At 41.2% G+C, this 23,121-nt stretch overlaps 1 protein-coding gene across 1 annotated transcript in view; it reads right to left on the bottom strand.

Moving 5' to 3' along the window:
* Nucleotides 1-4,993: 4,993 nt before the first annotated feature.
* rnd2 (Rho family GTPase 2) overlaps nt 4,994-23,121 on the bottom strand; it is a 28,432-nt gene continuing 10,304 nt past the window's right edge. The window contains exons 3-5 of the mRNA XM_058049920.2: nt 13,151-13,260; nt 10,824-10,958; nt 4,994-5,769 (exon numbers count right to left, since the gene is read on the bottom strand). Coding sequence (XP_057905903.2) covers nt 5,500-5,769; nt 10,824-10,958; nt 13,151-13,260 — 515 coding nt within the window. The 3' untranslated portion in view covers nt 4,994-5,499. The remainder of the gene's footprint in view (nt 5,770-10,823; nt 10,959-13,150; nt 13,261-23,121) is intronic.

Here is a 23,121-nt window from a genome sequence, read left to right as displayed (position 1 = left end):
AAACAGTTACTGATTGTAAAAGTAAACTGCATTATGGAAAGCAGGAAGTGAACAAATGAAACAGTTACTGATTGTAAAAGTAAACTGTATTATGGAAAGCAGGAAGTGAACAAATGAAACAGTTACTGATTGTAAAAGTAAACTGTATTATGGAAAGCAGGAAGTGAACAAATGAAACAGTTACTGATTGTAAAAGTAAACTGTATTATGGAAAGCAGGAGGTGAACAAATGAAACAGTTACTGATTGTAAAAGTAAACTGTATTATGGAAAGCAGGAAGTGAACAAATGAAACAGTTACTGATTGTAAAAGTAAACTGTATTATGGAAAGCAGGAAGTGAACAAATGAAACAGTTACTGATTGTAAAAGTAAACTGTATTATGGAAAGCAGGAAGTGAACAAATGTAACAGTTACTGATTGTAAAAGTAAACTGTATTATGGAAAGCAGGAAGTGAACAAATGAAACAGTTACTGATTGTAAAAGTAAACTGTATTATGGAAAGCAGGAAGTGAAGAAATGTAACAGTTAGTGATTGTAAAAGTACCAGATGGAGGGGTAGGATTTAATGAGCTTTGCTTCTTCCTACTCCTTTTGGACATGTGGAACTGGGAACTGATTATGTGATGCATTCAATTGTAATCTGATGCATGTTCAAATGAAATTAAACTATTACCATTTGACCGTTATAAGCTTTCATAATAGGAGACAAAAATGGAGGATGCATTAACTTATAATGTCCGTACTACAATTTGATGTACTTTTCTTTCCTCCGTCTCCACTAAAAAGCCAAACAGGGATAAAAATTCCCCACTAGAGATCTTCACTGGTGTTGTTTTGGCTGCAGGACATGTCCTTGTAGTGTGATATGTTTCAGTGCTGTGAGCGACGACATTCTTTGCCAGACGAGTTCTCTGTCTCACTGTGCCAGACTCTGACCAGTGCTGCAGGCCTGCCTGAAGGCGCTCTTGGCTAGGTTTTTTTTTTTTTTCATTTTTTTAATATAAAAAATATCAGCCTGGACGACATTGTGGTGGTGGTGCTGGAAGCATCCTGATTTGTGACTGCTGGTCAAGAAGGCTGATCAGAGAAGACACCAGCTGCCCTCAGCGTGGTCCAGGATTGTGGAAAGACCTTTTCCACAATCCTAATTTACTAGTTAGAGCGTCAAAAATGTGTTTACAACCTCCTAAATATGGCTTTTAACAATATTAGAGCCCTCTAGACATGATATAACACCCCTATAGTCACCTTTAGACTTTCGTTCACTCACTTTCTACCGCTTATCCTCACAAGGGTCACGGGGGATGGAGCCTATCCCAGCTGTCTTCGAGCGAGAGGCGGGACCTACACCCTGGACTGGTGGCCAGCCAATCACAGGGCACATATAGACAAACAACCATTCACACTCACATTCATACCTATGGACAATTTGGAGTCGCTAATTAACCTAGCATGTTTTTGGAATGTGGGAGGAAACCGGAGTACCCGGAGAAAACCCACGCATGCATGGACATTGAACTCGGGTCTCCTAGCTGTGAGGCCTGCGCGCTAACCGCTCATCTGCCGTGCAGTGAGATGTAGGATTCCATATCTATAAATGGAATATTTTACTAGTTAGAGCGTCAAAAATGTGTTTACGACCTCCTAAATATGGCTTTTAACACCATTAGAGCCCTCTAGACATGAAATAACACCCCTATAGTCACCCTTAGACTTTCGTTCACTCACTTTCTACCGCTTATCCTCACAAGGGTCACAGGGGGATGGAGCCTATCCCAGCTGTCTTCGGGCAAGAGGCGGGGTACACCCTGGACTGGTGGCCAGCCAATCACAGGGCACATATAGACAAACAACCATTCACACTCATATTCATACCTATAGTCGCTAATTAACCTAGCATGTTTTTGGAATGTGGGAGGAAACCGGAGTACCCGGAAAAAAAAAAAAACACGCATGCACGGGGAGAACATGCAAACTCCACACAGAGATGCCCAAGTGTGGGATTGAACTCGGGTCTCCTAGCTGCGAGGTCTGCGCGCTAACCACTCAACCACGGCGCAGCCCCATAAAAAAAGGTAAATTAATCTCCCTAACAAAGGTTACTAATGTCTGCATTTTACTGAATGACATTTAATTTCAAACAACAAGAAGAAAAGTATTGTAGAAAGCCATAAAAAAAAAAACATGCTGTGAGCCACACATAGCCCGGACCCGGATTTTGGACACCATTGACTTAACCAAAAAATAAAGTCACCTGCTAACATGCAAACCAACATGAAACAAAGATATATTTCATGTATTTTTATGCAGAGATACAGACTTACATGAAAGTTTCTTTCAAATATTTTTCTTTTTTAAAGTGAGTTTACTTTTGGGGGATTGATCTTGTTGTGCAGAAGCAAAAGTTCCACTTCCTGCTGACACAACTCACAAGTTGGAGCCGTAAAGTGGAGTTATGTGCAGCTAACTTTGGTTATTGCTTTTTTACTGGACACACACACACACATACACACACACACACACACACACACACACAGGCACACCAGGACTCCTGTACTTTGTGTTTGCTAATCAATAAGTGCCTGAGCACAGATTCCCAATACACACAGACACACTTAAAGTGTAATGGGCACCAGCAAACAAACAAAAGAGTCTTCCAATGGACATTTTATCCAAAGCAGCAAGCGTATGGAAGGAAAAGAATGAGCGGTATTTATTTATAGGTGAAACGATGTAGTCTGAATGTTATCACGGAGACAGACACACTTAAAAACCCAGATACATGGCAAAAACTGTATAAATATATACGCTATGCACCATGCAAATGTGCAGTGTAAACTTATATATACAGCTGGCTGTTAAGGAGGCTCTAAATAAAGCTTCAAAATACTAAAATAATAAAATGGGAGTGAGACAAAACTCACTTGACTAAGCAATTTATTGCAAACAACCAAGATCACAGCCTCTAAAAGCCAAAATCTTGGCAAAAATTGGAATTTTGTGTCCTCGTAGAACTGCATAAGCAAGTACTAGCGGTACGACTATCATTTGAAACTTCTTCAAAGATCCTGAAGAACAAAAAAATGAAGCGTTTGACTGAAAAAAAAATTGAGTTCTGATTGGACCGAACCATCCTTGACTGAAATGAAGGTTGTTACTCGTGCCGTCCAAGAGCAGTCCAATAACTATGAGACCGTTTTTGCGGTTTTAAGAACCAAAAAAAAAAAGCCACAAAACTGCCCATTTGGAGTTTTCATGAGGGGCGCCATTATGATCTGGGGTGCTATTTCCTTCAATGGAACAATTGAGCTTGAGTTTGTGCAGGGGCGTCAAACGGTTACATGCCCAAAATCAATTTCTGAGGTGATTAACAAGAATGGCGTATCTACTCAACTGATACCATGTCGTCAATCCAAACTGTATGAGTAACAACACATAGTAAAAAATTGCTGTAATATTTTCCATATTCATATTATTATCCATCCCATCTCACGTACCGGACCTGATGTATCTAATGAAGTACCCAGACAGTCTCTTCTCTCTAGCCACTCTTTCTTCCTGTGCCACGTTGGCGCTGAATCCTGCCAGGTAACCGACAGCACCAGTCAGCTCATTAACATTCTGAGGCATCGCCAGCACGGTTGCCATGACGTCAGTCTCCCCTGCGCAAGCCAATTTGGAGCTGTCAAAGAACACGCAGTCAGTCTTTAATATCTGACTTTTCCCCATCCATCCATCCATCCATCCATCCATCCATCCATGCATCCTGCAGGAGGAGAGTGGAAGTGGGATCCCCGCATCCTAGCAGTCAACCTGACAGCACGAGAGACACGACGCTTTTTTATGATCAGTACGAGTCTCGCCATCAACCAGAAGGAAGTGACACATTTCAGTACACACAATTGGCACCGTCGTCTAAAAACCCTCCAATTATGGCAATTAGGATTTCTTGTTTTGGGCTAGAACATATGCTAATGTGATTATTATGTCACTCTTTTTGACGGCCATATGTTAATTAATCAGTTTGGCGTTGGACTAAACCCCTTAGTTCTTATTTGTTCGTCTTAGCAAGACCACTGGGAAAAAGACATTCATAATTCTATTAATTTGTAACCCTCCCTATATCAGAAATATATACCATAAATCCTTGTTCATTCCCATTAAAATGCCGTACTTTTATTCCTATATTTTTGGAGACATCTATGCAATAGGTGAATTGTAAATAGGCCAATAAAAAAATAAAAATATTATGGAAGTAAAGTCATAATTATAGAAAGTGGAAATAGTTAGAAAAAAATCTGTACAAATCAAATTTTTACGAGAATAAAGTCAAAATATTGTCAAATGGTAGAACAAAATGGTAATCTAACGAACAGTCTAAATTTTTTCAAATAAACTTGTGATTAGTAACTTAGAGATTAAATATTAATGAAAAAATCTTGTTTTTTCTTTTTAAAGTTGTAATATGAGAAAGAAACAAAAAAAATTAAATTGTCATTTTTGTCAATTGTCAAAATTGTCATTCTACCGCTTATCCTCACAAGGGTCACAGGGGGATGGAGCCTATGGAATGTGGGAGGAAACCGGAGTACCCGGAGAAAACCCACGCATGCACGGGGAGAACATGCAAACTCCACACAGACATGGAATCGAACTCGGATGTGGCCTCAACAAAACAAAATCAAGTGGCCAATTTAGACAGAAGAGTTTGCAGCACATCATGAAATGCATATATAATCAAATAAGCTAACGTTATTACCAGCACCTATAGGTGTCACCAGCACCCCCTTGAGGACGATAGCGGCATTGCAACAAAGGTGGCGCTCAATATGAGCTAAACACCACAAAAAAAAAAAGACAACATAATTATTTGTACGTGACGACAGCCGTTATGGGAATAAACTTTCATCCCCAATGACGACCACGTCCCGTTCTAAGGATTAGCGTTAATGACATCACCATAAAAGAAAAAGCAGCCAGGAAGCTGTGATTAGCTTTGCCATCTGCAGCTTCTTTATTTCCAACATTAGCCAAGAGTAGCACAAAATAACATTTGACTTCATTTTTCCACAGAGACGCCGTTAAAACACAATTAGATGAAAAAAAGCAGATATGTTCATTTTTCTCTCCAGAAATGCACTTATGGCAGTGATGTGTGTGTGTGTGCGTGTGTGTGTGTGTGTGTGCACAGTTTAGAAACAAGCAAACAATTTCTCACTCATGGCTCCACTTCCTTGAAGGGCTTTTGTTTTTTACCGAGACGCGGCGGGAGAATCATCATCACAAATCATCAAGCGTGAACGTCGTCATCGGTCTCCTGTCCTCTTCTTGTGTCAGATATCGCTTCCACCCTCACAGTGTCCTTCAGTGTTCCAAAAAAGCTGATTTCCACGGTGCAAAAATAAAAATAAACAAAAAAAAAAAGAATAAATAGATGTCCTCTGGTATATATATTTTTATGTACATTAATATTCACGTGATGGACGGGCCGGATGTCTACATGATCACGCAGCTTTTAGCCCGGTCCTTCCTGAGGACGGGGGCTTGGTCCATGGGTTCAGTCCGAGCAGGCAGCGTCGGTAGGGGAAGCTGCGACGTCCGCTTGAGCCCCCGGCGGGAGCCGCTGCGCTTCAGTTGAGGCTTGTGCGGCCGCCGCACCGACGCCAGCGTAGTGATGTGGAACACGTCCCGGACGCTGTTCTCCGACACTTTGGACGTGCACTCCACGTAGGCCACCGCGCCCATCTGCCGTGCTATCGTGCTGCCCTGAAAAGTCACCGTAAATGTTGGAAAACGTTTCAGGGAGAATCCCGAAGCGGAACGATATGGACGCCGAGGAAGGTCAACCATTTTAGTTTTACAATTTACATTCCTGATAATTGGCGGGTCACTGAATAGAGCCGTTAATTGATGCGTCTATGGGTTAAAGCAGGGGTCTCAAACTCAATTTACTAATAAAACTAATAAAGAAAATCAATCTTTATTATTTACAACATATTGCGCAACTGCAGGGTCTTGAGACACATGCTAACTCGCAAACTAGAGCGCTAGCGACCTAAACAGTAGCCTTCAAGTTATTTCCTTTAAACTTAAATTGCCAAAAACTTACCACTTCCACACGGATAGGGAGGATAACTATTAACAGTTATTTAACCTTTAACATGAACATTAATCAAACGTAATAATCATTTTTTCTGGGTACATGATACCATACGGCATCCATATCAAACTTATTAAACATATTAAACTTTCATATCAAGGCGGGGGCCTCAAACTAGTGTCCTGCGGGCCACATTTGGCCCGCGGGCCTCGTGTTTGAGACCCCCGGTTTAGATTCTGTTCCACAGATGGCGCTAATGCACACGAAAGCTGCTTGCCAACCGCCAATAAACAACAGAAGAAGAAAAACCCCACAATTTGGCCCGCGGGCCGCGTGTTTGAGACCCCTGGGTTAAAGTTTACCGTCAATTGTAAATATGTTTCCTCCCCCAGATCTTACTTTGTAATATAAACAACAACAAATCTCCTCTATCAAAGATGTAAGGAAGTTATTAGGAAGTAAACAGACTAAGTAGTTAGCCATGTGGATGACGACCGTTAGCCGCTTTATTTTGGTTTGTCTCGTTATTTGCTACATTTCCGTACGCTTGATGGGACTCTCAGCAGCTTGACTCGGATCTGCGTTCAATTCCCATATGTAATGTAAGAGCCGAGGGGGAAAAATGAAAACTACAACATTAGCTATTAGCTGCTAGCCGGCTAGCTACATGTGCCGACAGTTGAATCTGGCTGCTGTGTTTTTATAGACCTTGATAGCCTGTTTTTTTTTTTTTTATGAAAGCCTGCTTTTATTACAGTGCATTACGCTCGCACTTTTCCCCGCCATTGCGCGAGCCGTCATCTGCTTTTACTCTAAAACCAACCCTGAAAACGCTTACGTCCTTCCCTTGTGTCGAGTCCTCGGGCTTTTAGCGGTTCCAGCTAGCAGTTTTCATTGTGTCTAATGGCGGCCATGTCAGCGGTGAGACACAGATGGTGTCGTTGTGTTGAAGCAATTTTAAATAAAGTTAGCTACTGGGCTGTTCAATGAGAAAGAAATACCCTTTTTCACTGTACTGACTCATGTCTTCTTTTTGTCTTGTTCCGTTTTCTCAGAGGATCAACAGGTTGCCACGGATGAAACACAGGGGCTGGCGTTTCCCACCATTTTATGTTTCATCTCCACCGGTTTGATTTTTTATCAAGGCGGCACCGCAACGAATCCCCGTGTGAGAGGCGTCCGTGAACCTCGTTAAGCGGAACGGCCAAGCAGGACGAGCGCGAGGTAAGGAAGCTGTGTGATCTCAGGAAGATTACAGAGAGAGGAAATGTCTCGGGTTCAAGCAGTGGCCATTCTCGCCGGGCCCAGACTTTGCTGTCAATTTGACATCAACAAAAGGGGGGGATAACTGAGAAGACTGTAGGTGGATTAGCGTCTAAGGTCTGGCTTGGGGGGGCTATTTGACACACAAAATGAACCATCAACACTATTTGCATGTGAAAAATTACATTACTTTTTTTCCAAAAATAAGGGAAATAGCCTACTAATTGGACCAATAGGACCATCAAACAAAATAACAAAACATTACGAAAGTTGAGGTGCTGATGGATATTTTTTTTTTATTAAATACAGTACTGGTCAAAAGTTTAGAGACACATTTTCATTCAAATTTCATGAACAAGTGTCTCCAAACTTTCGACTGCATAACTGATGTGTTTTTTAGCATCCTTAATAACCCCATATTGTAAAAAATGTAGCATTTAGCGACATCAAACATCATATTTTGACCCTCTCATGTGGCTAAATACATTTTAGAAACACTACAATGTATTTGTATGCAAGTACAAACTAAAACAATCATACTATATACTGTAAAAAATTCCCACACTGTCATTTATCTGTGACAGACTGCTACTAATTAATTTGGACCGCTACAGATAAATTTGTATTTTTTTTCCGTTTCTTAACACAGCTGTCATAGTCGCTCATTATAATCTATTTTTAATGTAATATCTAAGGAAACATCAAACATTCCACTGTTCAAATGGCATCAACCTACTAATTGGACCAATAGGACCATCAAACAAAATAACAAAACATTACGAAAGTTGAGGTGCTGATGGACATTTTTTTTTTATTAAATACAGTACCGGTCAAAAGTTTAGAGACACATTTTCATTCAAATTTCATGAACAAGTGTCTCCAAACTTTCGACTGCATATCTTAGCCTGAAACTGATGTGTTTTTTAGCATCCTTAATAACCCCATATTGTAAAAAATGTAGCATTTAGCGACATCCAATATCATATTTTGACCCTCTTATGTGGCAAAATACATTTTTAGAAACAGTACAATGTATTTGTATGCAACTACAAACTAAAACAATCATATACTATATACTGTAAGTGATTCCCATACAGTCATTTATCTGTGACAGCCTGCTACTAATTAATTTGGACCGCTACAGATAAATTTGCTGGTACGATTTTTTTTTTCTGTTTCTTAACACAGCTGTCATAATTTTTAATGTAATACCTAAGAAAACATCAAACATACAGTACTTAATGATCAAATAGTAGAAGACAGAATTGCTGTTTTGAGCTTTTAGGTGTACCTAATATTGTGGCCGCTGTGACAGCCCAGCAGAGGGACTCTGAAAAGGGCTGAAACAATTGCTTATTGTGATGCGTCGCCTCCTCCTATTTGACACAGCGTAGCGTGTCATCTTTTGTTTGTGCGTCTTATTTACAAGAGCGCTGTGTTTTTCAAAGCTGCATCAATTTAGCGGCAGACAAGGGGAGGAACAAAAACACTTTTGTTTGGGAGGGATTTTGTGTGTGGCGCTAAAAAAAAAAAAAAAAAAAAAAAAAAAAAACAAAGCTCCTCGGTTTTAGTGCATCCATCACAGTAGAGAACAAACGGAACGTGCAGGAAGCTGATTAAAATTCACAAATTAGCCTAAGACTTGATCGGCCTTCCCTGGCTTGGAGGTCACGGCAGCAGGCCATAGACGGAGCCCTCGCCTCATTTGTCAAAGTCTGTTTGCTAGTCCAAAACTTCCAATATGCATGCATTCCCCTCCCACGGAGAGGAAGCCCACAATCAAAAGCTCACATCGCTCGTCAGCAAAATTACGACAAAAGTGCAGAGAGCAGCGATATGTCAACGTGAGGGTTTCTCATATTTGGGTTGTTTTCGCTGGGAAAACAAAACAGCTCATGTGATCTTTCACCCCCTCGTTCAATCTTTAAATAGGCAATGGTGCGTTTGGGTTACTTTGGTCGACTTTGCGTCGTTGAACTTTTGTCACTTTTTTTAGCGTTTTGATGCATTTTAGTTATGTTTATCTCCATATCATCTTAAAAGCTGTTTTTTTTTAATTTTTGGCATGAATATAATATATGAACACATTGGGTCTAAAATCATCCAAAAACCTCAAACCTGCTTGACACACTCACATAGCACAATCACAGTTGTGCAACAATTAGATATGACTGGTGGAAAAATACTGGAATATGATTATAATTACACATTTAGATTCAGTCTATTATCTCAGTGTATTTTCAGCCTAACAGCCTCTCATCAAAGGTCTGCTTGACAGACACTCACCTAGCACAATCACAGTTGTGCAACGGTTAGATATGACTCATGGAAAAATACTGGAATATGATTATAATTACACATTTAGATTCAGTCTATTTTCTCAGTGTATTTTCAACCTAATAGCCTCTCATAGAAGGTCTGCTTGATACACTCACATAGCACAATCACAGTTGTGCAACGGTTAGATATGACTCATGGAAAAATACTGGAATATGATTATAATTACACATTTAGATTCAGTCTATTATCTCAGTGTATTTTCAGTCTAATAGCCTCTCATAGAAGGTCTGCTTGATACACTCACATAGCACAATCACAGTTGTGCAACGGTTAGATATGACTCATGGAAAAATACTGGAATATGATTATAATTACACATTTAGATTCAGTCTATTATCTCAGTGTATTTTCAACCTAATAGCCTCTCATAGAAGGTCTGCTTGATACACTCACATAGCACAATCACAGTTGTGCAACGGTTAGATATGACTCATGGAAAAATACTGGAATATGATAATTACACATTTAGATTCAGTCTATTATCTCAGTGTAATTTCAGTCTAATAGCCTCTCATAGAAGGTCTGCTTGATACACTCACATAGCACAATCACAGTTGTGCAACAGTTAGATATGACTCATGGAAAAATATTGGAATATGATTATAATTACACCTTTAGATTCAGTCTATTATCTCAGTGTAATTTCAGTCTAATAGCCTCTCATAGAAGGTCTGCTTGATACACTCACATAGCACAATCACAGTTGTGCAACAGTTAGATATGACTATTGGAAAAATACTGGAAGATGATTATAATTACACATTTAGATTCAGTCTATTATCTCGGTGTATTTTCAGCCTAACAGCCTCTCATAGAAGGTCTGCTTGACAGACACTCACCTAGCACAATCACAGTTGCGCAACAGTTAGATATGACTGGTGGAAAAATACTGGAATATGTTTATAATTACACCTTTAGATTCAGTCTATTATCTCAGTGTATTTTCAGTCTAATAGCCTCTCATAGAAGGTCTGCTTGATACACTCACATAGCACAATCACAGTTGTGCAAAAGTTAGATATGACTGGTGGGAAAATACTGGAATATGTTTATGTAAACATGATCCATAGATTGTCCAAAGTCCTAAGTCCTAAGTGTTGTGATGTCATTTTCTTACCTGCTCGTGGGTGACTGGGATGAGCCGTTGCTGGGAGAGTTCCCTCAAGGTGCTGACGTCCGTCCTCATGTCCAGCTTGCATCCCACCAGGACCACTTTGGCGTTGGGACAAAACTCCTGCGTCTCACCTTGCCACTGCAGAGACACCAAATATGTTATTGGTCCATTCTCATTGACCAAAGCATACTTTGGTGGTAGTGTAGTTCTACTGTGTTTGGCATCCGTGTACAAGCAGCAGGGGGTTGACATGCTTGGGCAGGTACTACATATAATACTTTGTAGTAGCTGCCTTTGCCAACGGACGGAAATGGGACAAAAATGGCGGATGGTGGAAAGAAGGCTCATTCCATTTTGTAGCGCATCTGTCCTTGGCAGAGGTTTGCGCGTCATCCAAATGGCTTTATGCATGGAGGAATCAAATTAGCTTGCGCGGCTTTGCCATATGTCACATAATGGATTGCCATTTTCATCATAGCCGAAGTCAAATCCATCAATATTTTCCTCACACTCATAAACTCATAAACACTTTGTTGTAGCTTGTAAAAGATGCCAGGTGAGGCTCAATTAAAGCAACAGTTTCTTCACCGCCGGAATATTCCGCATGCCATGCGCCCGGCGTCACGTCATACTCGCAGCCTGATGTCCAAGTCGACCTTTGACCCCTCAAGCCTCTCTTCTGAGCTTGCTGCCGAGCGCCAATCACAGGCATCGATTGTTTGACCGTCTCTCTCTCCTCTCCCAGCTGGCATCCGGCGACCTTGCTTGTCAGAGCGGGTCAAGAGTCTAATTCGGGATGGTCTTTGTGGCAACAGGTTTTCCATGTGGGGGATTACCACGGCGACAAGTTGAGAAGAGGGGGGGGGGGGGGTTCAGGGGTCACGGTAAAACCCCCGTCCCCCTACTGCGGAGAGATTCATGGGAAAAGCAGAGCTGCCGCCCCCTTGTTGACAGCATGCTTTGAGGCTTGCCAGGATTGTTGTTGTGGGTGTCCTGGGTTAGATCTACAAAGTCTACTGGGGGGGCGGGGGGGGCAAATTTGGAAATCCCAGCAGTGCACTAACACATCAGTGGGGACCGAGAACACACACCCACAGTATCAGAACATTCCAAGAGGTTTCTCTGTCTGAAATGGACTACAAAAATGTATTAAAACCTGGAACAAACACACGACGTACCTTAGCTGACTTCCGGAATCCGGTGGGCTTTTTGTTTAGTTCGCTAATCAGATGCTAACAAGGAAGATTGCGTATTTGCCAGCGTATTAATAACAAAAGAATAACCAAAGAATGCAGGCAAACAGAGGCAAAATTGATTTTTCCACATTAACAAAAAACATGCTAACCGGGGCGGATGTTAACCAAGGTTACACTGTAGTCATCCTTAGATGATGCAGTAGATCGTCACACATTTATGATTAACCATTCACAGCTCTGCAAACATATATATTTTGCAGATATATATTTTTTTTCCCCGCCTCTTGCCCGAAAACAGCTGGGATAGGCTCCAGCACCGCTATGACCCTCATCAGGATTCGCAGTAGAAAATGAATGAATTTTTTTTGTTTAAAAAAATGTTTTTTAAACATATTTTTTTTTATTTTATAAACACTTATTTATTTTATTTTTATTTATTTTTTATTTAATTAGTTTTTTATATATATTTTTTGTTAATATATATATATATATTCATTTTATATATGAATTTGTTTGTAAAAAAAAAAATAAAAACAAATTTTTTCCACAAAAGTAGGCTGTCACAACAGTCACTCCTATTGCAAATGTTGATCTGAAATCGGAGGCATTTACATCAACGTCAAGCAAGCAGTCAGACAAATGTGGTGGCACAAAAACTCACACACTTGCCGAGTTCGTCTCTTAAAGGCTCTCGTGTTCTGGTGCAAATTTTGAGCCACATTTTTCCAAATTTCCAAAGCGCTCACCCATTTAAGGCGTTCCAATTTTGCAGGAAGAGATGTTTCACAGTATATCTCCACTCCATCACTGCAGAGAGTGTTCCCCCCCCCCCCCCTATTCTCATTAAGAGCGAACAGCCTCTTTCTACTCTTTGATACGGCTGCCGAGGCTAATTTGCGTATCTGATATTCCTCCCGACTCCCACTCCTGACCTTCCATTCTTGCGGGGATTGAAGGTCAAGTATCCGTGGACATTTTGATGAGATAAATGAACGTGAGGCTAAAAACCGGGATGTGATTTGCTCGATTACGGAGGAGCCACGGGAGGGCACGGGATTAAAAGCAGGAAGTTCTCCGTGTCGGAGCAGATATTAGACTCAAAAGTGTCGGGAAGTGAAAAAATATGATACTAACCTTTTTAATGACACTGTCCAAAGTCTCTGGGCGGCTGATGTCAAAGCAGATGAGCACGGCGTCGGAATCGGGATACGCCAATGGCCTCACGTTGTCGTAGTAAGAAGAACCTGCGGACACATGATAAACACATGGCAAAAAAAAAAAAAAAAAGGTCAAGACAGCCGCTGAGAAATTAATTTAGCCTCGTTTTGGAAGAGATTTAACCCTGAGAGTTTATTCACCCCCCCCCCCCCCCGCCCCTGATCGACCATATGGCTCATTATGTCAATTAGACACACACATGTCTAAAGGTGATGTGAAGGTCATTCGTGGAGAGATTTGGACACACCGCAGGCTTCAATCTGCTTGCACATGCTAATCAAGAGTACAACAAGTTCTTGTTTCAAAACTACATTTCTCTGCTATTAAGCCCAATCTACTAAATTTAAAGAGATAATAATAATTAATCCATAATTAATGCATCCATAGGCTGCATTAAATAAATGCTTAAGTCTACCAGAAAAGTCATTGGTCGCTGTCCTCATCTTCCTCCTGCAAACTAAAACCACTAAAGTTGGCTTCTTCACTGTCGGAATTGAACACCCTCCTAATTTCTTTGTCAGTCTCTTTCGCTCTCTTTCGTTGTCGCTCTCAGTAGCCACGTATACATGGACCCAAATATTCCAATTCCATTCGGGTTATTTGCGGAAAACGGAAAATAATCTAACCTTTGTATACACCTCATTCCGAAAAAAAAAGTGCCAATCCGAATGAATATATAAATCGGATTCACAGGAGTGGAATATTCCTTTCCCCAATCCGATTGAGGTATCTTGAACCCGCTCAAACGGAAAGTTGTCAGACTGCGTTTTTCCTTTGTGGTGTTTTTCCTCCCTATCCGTGTGGAAGTGGTAAGTTTTTGTCTATTTAAGCACTGAAAAAGTTTGTATATTTTTCTGTTTTTAATAAATGCGTTTTTTTTGGGGGGGGGGGGGGGGGGGTTGATGCAGTCCAGCCTTGCCCAGACCTTAGCTCCAGTGGCCCCCAGGTAAATTGAGTTTGAGTCCCCTGATCTAAACCCTTCTATACGCCATTCACAAGTGCGGTTTTATTAAAAAAGAATATGCATATCTATATATAAAATATATGCCGAGCTTAATTATAAAATATTAGCAAGATTGAACTTCTAAAACTGCTGATAACTATATAGCGTGCAAGTGATTACATGCTAAGTGTGCTAGCTCTGTATGTCATTAATTCTATCAAATTCTATAACACTTTTCCTGTATTGCATTGAATTCAGTTTCCGGTTCTACGGTTATCATCACATTTGCTTTGAATTGTGCATATCTTCCAGAATCCTTTGTGTCGTTCCTGAAATTGTGCCAATTTTTTTGGATTGCGCTAATTTGAAGGCCGCGCTATCTTTCAGGCCCAGCTTGGGTGTGCTTTTATCGCTGGTAAGAATGTGGAGTGGTCACTCAAAGCAGCCCCTCAGCGCGCCGCTGTAACCTCGCTCCGCTTCTGCACACAATTCCTAATCATGTCGAGAGTTGAGCGAACGCCAGCACAAAAGGCCAAACTGAAAGGGCGAAGCCTTTTAATCCGCTCGACTCATTCCTCAAGCTGTCCGTCTTTGCAGACGATGTAAAATGTTCCCAGAGATTCACACTCTCACCTCATCTCTCGTGCTCGTTTGTGCACCTTGATCAAGTCTGAAGGCAGACAAGCTTCCGTGTTGCTCCTCTGTCTAATTAGAGGAAATCTAACCGGGTTCTCTCTGTGTGCTCGTCTGCACCCTACCCATAAAAGTCATACTTTTATGCACAGCAGCGGCATCGATATTGTGTGCGGCGTGCTGCACGCCCGCTGCGAACGCTCCGCACAAGCAGTCATCCTGTCAGGGTGAATGGACTCCAAACTGCAGCTTATTTTAGCATCGCTATGTTCCCCTTTTGTTAATGGCAGAATGCGGATGACGACAATAGCGAGCACACGGCGCCTGTCATTCAGCTCCATGCCCCCTGTTGACCTGCTGGCTCCGCCCCTGCAGAGAACAATGCAACAAACACGCACGGAACACGCATTCACATGCTGGCTGCGCAGCGTTTTCGAGGCGGTTAAAGCTCATCAAAGAATGATAATAATAGTTATGAATAATAATATAAGAAACCGGGACTGTCACATGATTCAAATGCGCACATAATCCCATTAATCATCATTTGCAACATTATATATATATATATAAGTATATAGGTGACATACTGTACTGCACAATAATCTCTCCTTTATGGTTCCAGACCCGACTGGGATAAGTGAAGTTCCGTAATGTAGGATTCCTTATTATTTTTTATATTATATTATAAATGGAATATTTTTGTACTAGTTAGAGCATAGAAAACCTGTTTAGTTTCATCTAAATGCAATTTTTAACATTATTAGAGCCCTCTAGAAATGAAATAACACCCCTATAGTCACATTCACCCTCCTATTATCCAATATAGTAAACATAATAAGCAATTTAAGACACAATTAAGACTTGTGCTCATGTGTGGTCCTGGAAATGTGTTCCAGTGCTGGGGGAGGTAGGTGAGGGGGGACAGGAAGTGATGTCAGGGGTTCAGAGTTGAGTGTTAGCTTGGTTGCAACAGTAGCCCGTGTTTTTATTAGGAATTATTGTGCCTGTTATAATTCAGAAAATTCAAATCTGCAAAAAAAAAAAAAAAAAATGCAGTTCCTGGTGCTTGTGTGTCCCATAAATTGCTGACACCTAGTGGCCAGAGTAGTATACACTACATATTATCACAACATTTTTATTGGTATTTTAGTTAATTGAGTTTAACTATACGGCAACACGGCGGATGAGTGGTTAGCGCGCAGACACTCACAGCTAGGACACCAGGGTTCAATTCCACCCTCGGCCATCTCTGTGTGGAGTTTGTATGTTCTCCCCGTGCATGCATGGGTTTTCTCCGGGTACTCCGGTTTCCTCCCACATTCCAAAAACATGCTAGGTTAATTTGCGACTCCAAATAGTCCATAGGTATGAATGTGAGTGTGAATGGTTGTTTGTCTATATGTGCCCTGTGATTGGCTGGTCACCAGTCCAGGGTGTACCCCGCCTCTCGCTCGAAGACAGCTGGGATAGGCTCCATCCCCCTGTGACCCTTGTGAGGATAAGCGGTAGAAAGTGAGTAAACGAAAGTCTAAAGGTGACTATAGGGGTGTTATTTCATGTCTAGAGGGCTCTAATAGTGTTAAAAGCCATATTTAGGAGGTTGTAAGCATTTTTGACACTCTAATTAATTAATTTAATATTTTATAATTAACCTTACCAGTCCAGGGTGTACCCCGCCTCTCGCCCGAAGACAGCTGGGATAGGCTCCAGCACCCCCACGATAGAAAATGAATAAATGATTTTAACTATAAGTAAATGGACACATCAGTATAGATGATATAGTCCAAAGGATGCCATGGAAATCCTTTGTTGTTTACCATAAAGGAGCAGGACCAGTCAAGGACATAGTGCACAAGTGTGCATGTGAAGGATGTGAGGCCGCAGGTGATGACACAAGCAAAGCGGGGAATTAGGCAAAATCATGCAAATGACAGGGGCGGGACTTGAAACGTTTACATTTTCCAGGCTGTAAACGAGGCCGCCGGGATGGATGCATCAGCCCCACAGACGTCCAAATGATTGGCAGGTCATGATGGCGAGAACCACGCACGGCCTCACACTCCAGCATCCTGGGAGCCGCCTCAGCACTTCTGGCAAAGTCAGACTAAAAAGTCCTCAGAGGAGGCGAAAGTGCACGGCGAGCAGACCCAAATAAAAGCCAATCACCATAACCATCAAGAACACGGAAGGGCGGCAGGGAAGGATGGGGGAGACTTTTCACCTGCTTGGGAAATAAATCACCTTGAAATGGCCAGGAAGCCCTGCCTCCTCACACCAGACCACGTCAGGAGATAAGAAGAGGAGGAGGCTGTTCGGGTCCAGCTGAGACTGCTGCTTTCAGCATGGACGGATCAAATTAAAAAAAAAAAAAAAAAAAAGGTCCAAACAAGCTCTGCCTGTGGAGGAACAAAGGGTCAGGCTGGTCAGGCGAGGGAGGAGGAGCCTGGCAGGAACCTCCGTGTCGTACGAGGAGGAGAGACATAAAGCACCTGGAGCACCAGGGTTAGCTTGAGGGTCATTTAGACAAGAGTGTTAATTGAAAACATCTACATATGAATATGGAAATATTGTACATATACATAATACGGCTTGTACATTTGCATATGTTGCATATGTCTTAAAATGAACAAAGCATTATTAGAGCCCTGTAGACATGACAAAACACGACTATAGTCACATTTATACTCTTTTTATTTACAACATATTGCGCAACTGCAGGGTCTTGAGACACATGCTAACTCGCAAACTAGAGAGCTAGCGACCTAAACGGTAGCCTTCAAGTTATTTCCTTTAAACTTAAATAGCCAAAAATCTACCACTTCCACATGGATAGGGAGGATAACTATTAACAGTTATTTAACCTTTAACATGAACATTAATCAAACGTAATAATTTTTTCTGGGTACATGATACCATACAGCATCCATATCAAACAAACTTTCATATCAAGGCAGGGGCCACAAACTAGTGTCCTGCGGGCCACATTTGGCCCGCGGGCCGCATGTTTGAGACCCCTGATCTAAACCAAATCAGATTCCAGTAATAAGCAACAGGCAGCAAATAAAAAAAGCGGTTTGTTTTTTAACCACTATTTGCAATGTATCGTCATGGCTAATTATGCAAATTGAACGATCCATACATCATTAGGTCAAAACCTCCTCGACCACCACAAATAGATGTCAGTCCTGTGAGAAACACCGCTTCAAAAGTTCACCAATGTTGACATCTGGAGGAAGCGATCCAAATAAAAACACATTTTGTTCTCGGCTAAACAACTTCTAACAATTTTTCCCAGCAGGAAAAATATGCTACTTTTACCATTTGCTAAAAAAGCCGAGCGTTCCCAACAAAAGAGGCCGTCTGATGTGTTGGCGCCCACAGCCCGATATGGCAGGCAACCAACGGCAAGCAAACAGCCTCATTACGCCACACAAAACACAAAGCGTGCTGTAATACGCTCTCCAGCGTGAGCGAGTTAACCCAAAAATACGCCGCGTACGCTCGCTCCCTCGCCGACAGCTGCTTCACCTCCTAAACATGGCCGAGTATCGTAGCAACCCGTGGTGGGTCGCTAATGTTTTCATTGAGCAGTGGAGACCAATAACGACGAAGCGGGGATGATTAGTGGTGATGAAATAGAAGAAGAAGTAGTAAACAGGAACTGGCAAGGAGGTCGCTATTTTTCTTGATTTGAGGTAAACATCTGCATCGTTCACGGAAGAAAAGAGAGCAGAGATGTAAAATGTCCTTGGGGGGGGGGGGCTAATAAAGTTTTGTTGTTGTGGGTGTTATGTCTTCACCGTCATCTTGTAGGAAAATGCAAACATGGACAAAGGATTCATTGCTCCCATGACTCTTGGAGAACATTCCCGCTAACACTGAGAGCATTTCAAGTTTATTAGTCCTGTGGAGCATGTCCGCCCCCCCTTCTTCTCAAAAGAGAACAATCTCCAGGAATGATTACATGATAGCATCACAATCAGTTTCAGAAGACAAGTGCACTCGCAGAAGCACAAACGGTGGATGGACGTGACACGGGTCATAATAATAACAATAATAATAAGTCAGCTGGGATAGGCTCCAGCATAACCCGACCACCCTAATGAGGATAAGCGGTAGAAAATGAATGAATACTAATAATAATAATAATAATAATAATAATAAGTCAGCTGGGATAGGCTCCAGCATAACCCTACCACCCTAATCAGGATAAGCGGTAGAAAATGAATGAATAATAATAAGTCAGCTGGGATAGGCTCCAGCATAACCCTACCACCATAATGAGGATAAGCGGTAGAAAATGAATACATAATGATAAGTCAGCTGGGATAGGCTCCAGCATAACCATCCCACCCTAATGAGGACAAGCGGTAGAAAATTAATGAATGAATGAATAATAATAATAAGTCAGCTGGGATAGGCTCCTGCATAACCCTACCACCATGAGGATAAGCGGTAGAAAATGAATAAATAATGATAAGTCAGCTGGGATAGGCTCCAGCATAACCATACCACCCTAATGAGGACAAGCGGTAGAAAATTAATGAATGAATGAATAATAATAATAATAATAATAATAATAATAATAAGTCAGCTGGGATAGGCTCCAGCATAACCCTACCACCATAATGAGGATAAGCGGTAGAAAATGAATACATAATGATAAGTCAGCTGGGATAGGCTCCAGCATAACCATACCACCCTAATGAGGATAAGCAGTAGAAAATGAAAGAATAATAAAAATAATAATAATAATAAGTCAGCTGGGATAGGCTCCAGCATAACCATACCACCCTAATGAGGATAAGTGGTAGAAAATGAATAAATAATGATAAGTCTGCTGGGATAGGCTCTAGCATAACCATACCACAGTAATGAGGATAAGTGGTAGAAAATGAATAAATAATAATAATAATAAGTCAGCTGGGATAGGCTCCAGCATAACTCTACCACCCTAATTAGGATAAGCGGTGTAGAAAATGGATGGATGAAACATGGAAACCGCCTTTAACCCTACAGGGTTTCCCCATACAGGCATGCTTTTTAAGTGGCCCGCTACAAATAAAGTTGGACTGCCACAGAAACATTAGATGCTAATTTTTTGGGTGGGGATTTGACGCTATCTGTTTGCATTCCAAATCATTTCTGATTGGCTTGTAACTTATTTACAAAGCGCCTGCAAAGCATGCTGGGTAGTCCAGGCGTGTGGGGGGGGTTAAGTATCCATTAACCTTCAGCGTCTTCTACAACACACTTTGTCGATGAAAGCCGCCACACAACGCCATCACCTCAGGAGGCCGTGCGCACTTTGAAGAAACATCAAGCTCCTCATCCGGAGATCCGCCCTGGTAAGGACTTAACGCTGCGTCATCGCAGCCATGACAGCCTTGAGTAGGGGGGGGGGGTAGGGGGGTTCACGGAGAAGCATTACTGTCAACCTCCTGCTGGCCCCCTCGAGGGGGGGGGGGACGGCGATGGAGTCCGCCTCCAACCTCTCAAACCACAGCGATCCAGTCTTGTGGTCGCATTCTGGTTCCTACAGATGATTGACATCTTCTTCTTGCATCATCTTTCTTCTAGCTGAGATGTTACTGGACAGCATCGAAGCGACTGCACTTAGTGCACAGGGTGGTTTTTTTTCCCCCACTGGTGCGTTTGCAGGAACTCTAAGAAGAGCCGCGTGTCATCAAAGCACGGAGACAGCAAATAACAGACCACTGCAGTCATTTCTCAGCGCCGACTTGACCGTTATTTGTTCCCGTCTCCACTTTGGATCCGACTGCGGCTTCTTTATTTCCCTTCAAATTGCTTCTATAAAGTTGGGAGCAAAATTGAAAAAAAGGAATTGAGGAATAAGGTGTCAATCATAGCTTCTGATTGAGTCGTCCCGTTGTGCAAAGACTTTTTAATGATGAGCAATGACAGTCATGCGTCCCGAAAAAATCCATCGTCTACCTCGCTTGTTTGCTTTTTGGTGACGTGGCGAAGGACATGGGTGTCCCCAGGGAGGGCAGAAAACTCCTCTAAAAGGCCAAAACAGCATAAAAAACCTGTTTAGTTTCATCTAAATGGAATTTTTAACATTATTAGAGCTCTCTGGAAATGAAATAACATCCCTATAGTCACATTCACCCTCACATAATAAGAGAAAATAAGCCATTTTAAGACACAAATAAGACTTGTGCTCATGTGTGTTCTAGTGCTGTGGTGGGGATAGGGGGTTAGGTGAGGGGCGGGACAGGAAGTGATGTCAGGGGTTCAGAGTTGAGTGTTAGCTTGGTCGCAACAGTAGCCCGTGTTTTTATTAGGAATGATTGTGCCTGTTATAATTCCTAAAATTCAAATCTGTGTTGTGAGTGTAATGCTAGCGCTACTTAATATTACGTTGTTGCAGTGTAGCATTAGCATTAGCATTAGCATTAAAGCCACACACAACAGTATGTTCTTAGTAGGGCTTACTAAAATCTATGTAAATTCGGACACCATACTTAGGTACCTCTAGACCAGGGGTGGGCAAACTACGGCCCGGGGGCCACATGCGGCCCACTAAGCGATTGAATCCGGCCCGCCTGTTGCTTTTTAAGTATTTCAAATTTTAACATTTTATTTTATTTATAAATTTAACATTTCAACAATCTGGCAACATAACTTGCAAGTCTTATTTAGTAAAAAAAAATAAAAAAATTACAAATTAAATGACATATAAAATATATAATATTAATAATATAAATATAAATATAAATAATATAAAAAATATATATGATATATTAAATGACTGATGTTTAAAGTGCTCCTGAAAAAGTTTTACATATAAAATTAGAAAAAAAAAATTCAAGGAAAATTATAAGCATAAAATAGTGTGTGTGTTAAATATATATTTTGCCCCCCCCCCCCCCCCCGGACAAATTTGTTAACTCAATGCGGCCCACGAGTCAAAATATTTGCCCACCCCTGTTCTAGACTGATGGCGGTGAACTCAACCGCCATCAGCGAATGACAGGAAACAAAAACCCACTTGCGGTCTCCCCTTTGGTAGTTCGATTCCTCCGCTGGGCCGCTATTGTGATGCGCAAACCGCCATTGAGTCTCAGCATCGAGCCATCCGAGCGTAAGAGGATACACGAGCAGAGAAGCCACCCTTCACCTTCACCCCGCTGCAACCACCGCCATCGCCAAAAACATGGCCGGTACGCTCGACGGGCTGCATCATTTATGTATGACGTTATTTATAAACAAGATCCGATATGGGTCTGGCGCTCCCCGCTGGCGCTGATGCTTTTGTGGAAGTGAAATTGCATTCGGAGTAGTGGCGTGGCTCCGTGGCGGAGGGGCAGAGTGCACGGGGGGATAGGATGGATGGATGGATGGATGGATGGATGGATGGATGGATGTTGCAATGTTTATTCAGTATACACATACAGGAAGTTGTTGACTTGGACTTTTACTATTAGTGCTATTAGTGCTTGCCCAAAAATGTCAGTTTTGTTTATTTTTCATAGTAGTATGATTAATTATTTAATATTTGAAATCTATGCTACTAATATGATTTTTTTAAAATTAATTTTATGCTTGTAAAAATAATTTTTTTCTGTCAAATATTTTATCTTATTATATTATATTATATTATATTATATTATATTATATTATATTATATTATATTATATTATATTATATTATATTATATTCATTCATTTTCTACCGCTTATCCTCACGGGGGTTGCGGGGGTGCTGGAGCTGTCTTTGGGCGAGAGGTGGGGTACACCCAGGACTGGTGGCCAGCCAATCACAGGGCACATATAGACAAACAACCATTCACACTCACATTATTATATTATAATATATATTCTTGCAAAGATAGTAACAATTTTTGTATTTATAATGGTTTTTTTTTACTTTTCTTATATTTACAGATGTAAATCTTATATCTTTTCTTATATTTATGTGCCCTGAGCCAATGAAAAAACAGCTTCAGTCCACAAATGCCCCCCATTTTACACTTTGTGGTTAAAAAAAAAAAGTATGCTAACACACAGTCACCTAATTAATCATTTACAAAGCATAAAAATTGATACCTAATAGTTTTTAAATTGATAAGACATACTTAAAATTGGTCACAATGTTAACAGAGTCTTGAAGTGAATGGCGTGCAGTACTTGACCACAACCAGCAGAGGCACTGTTGTTGATTCGGTCTTAGTTTGAAAAATCATTTAAAATCCTTTTAAAAAAAAGACACTTTTCTTAGTATTTCCTGGCCTTTTGAAGAAATACTATATGATATATATAACTAGTAACTATTAGCCTGCCAACAT

The sequence above is a fragment of the Doryrhamphus excisus genome, linkage group LG16, assembly GCF_037039965.1.
Source record: "Doryrhamphus excisus strain RoL-2023G ecotype Guam linkage group LG16, RoL_Dexc_Guam_v1.1, whole genome shotgun sequence".
Taxonomy (NCBI): Eukaryota; Metazoa; Chordata; class Actinopteri; order Syngnathiformes; family Syngnathidae; genus Doryrhamphus; species Doryrhamphus excisus.
This window is presented reverse-complemented; position numbering and strand designations above follow the sequence as displayed.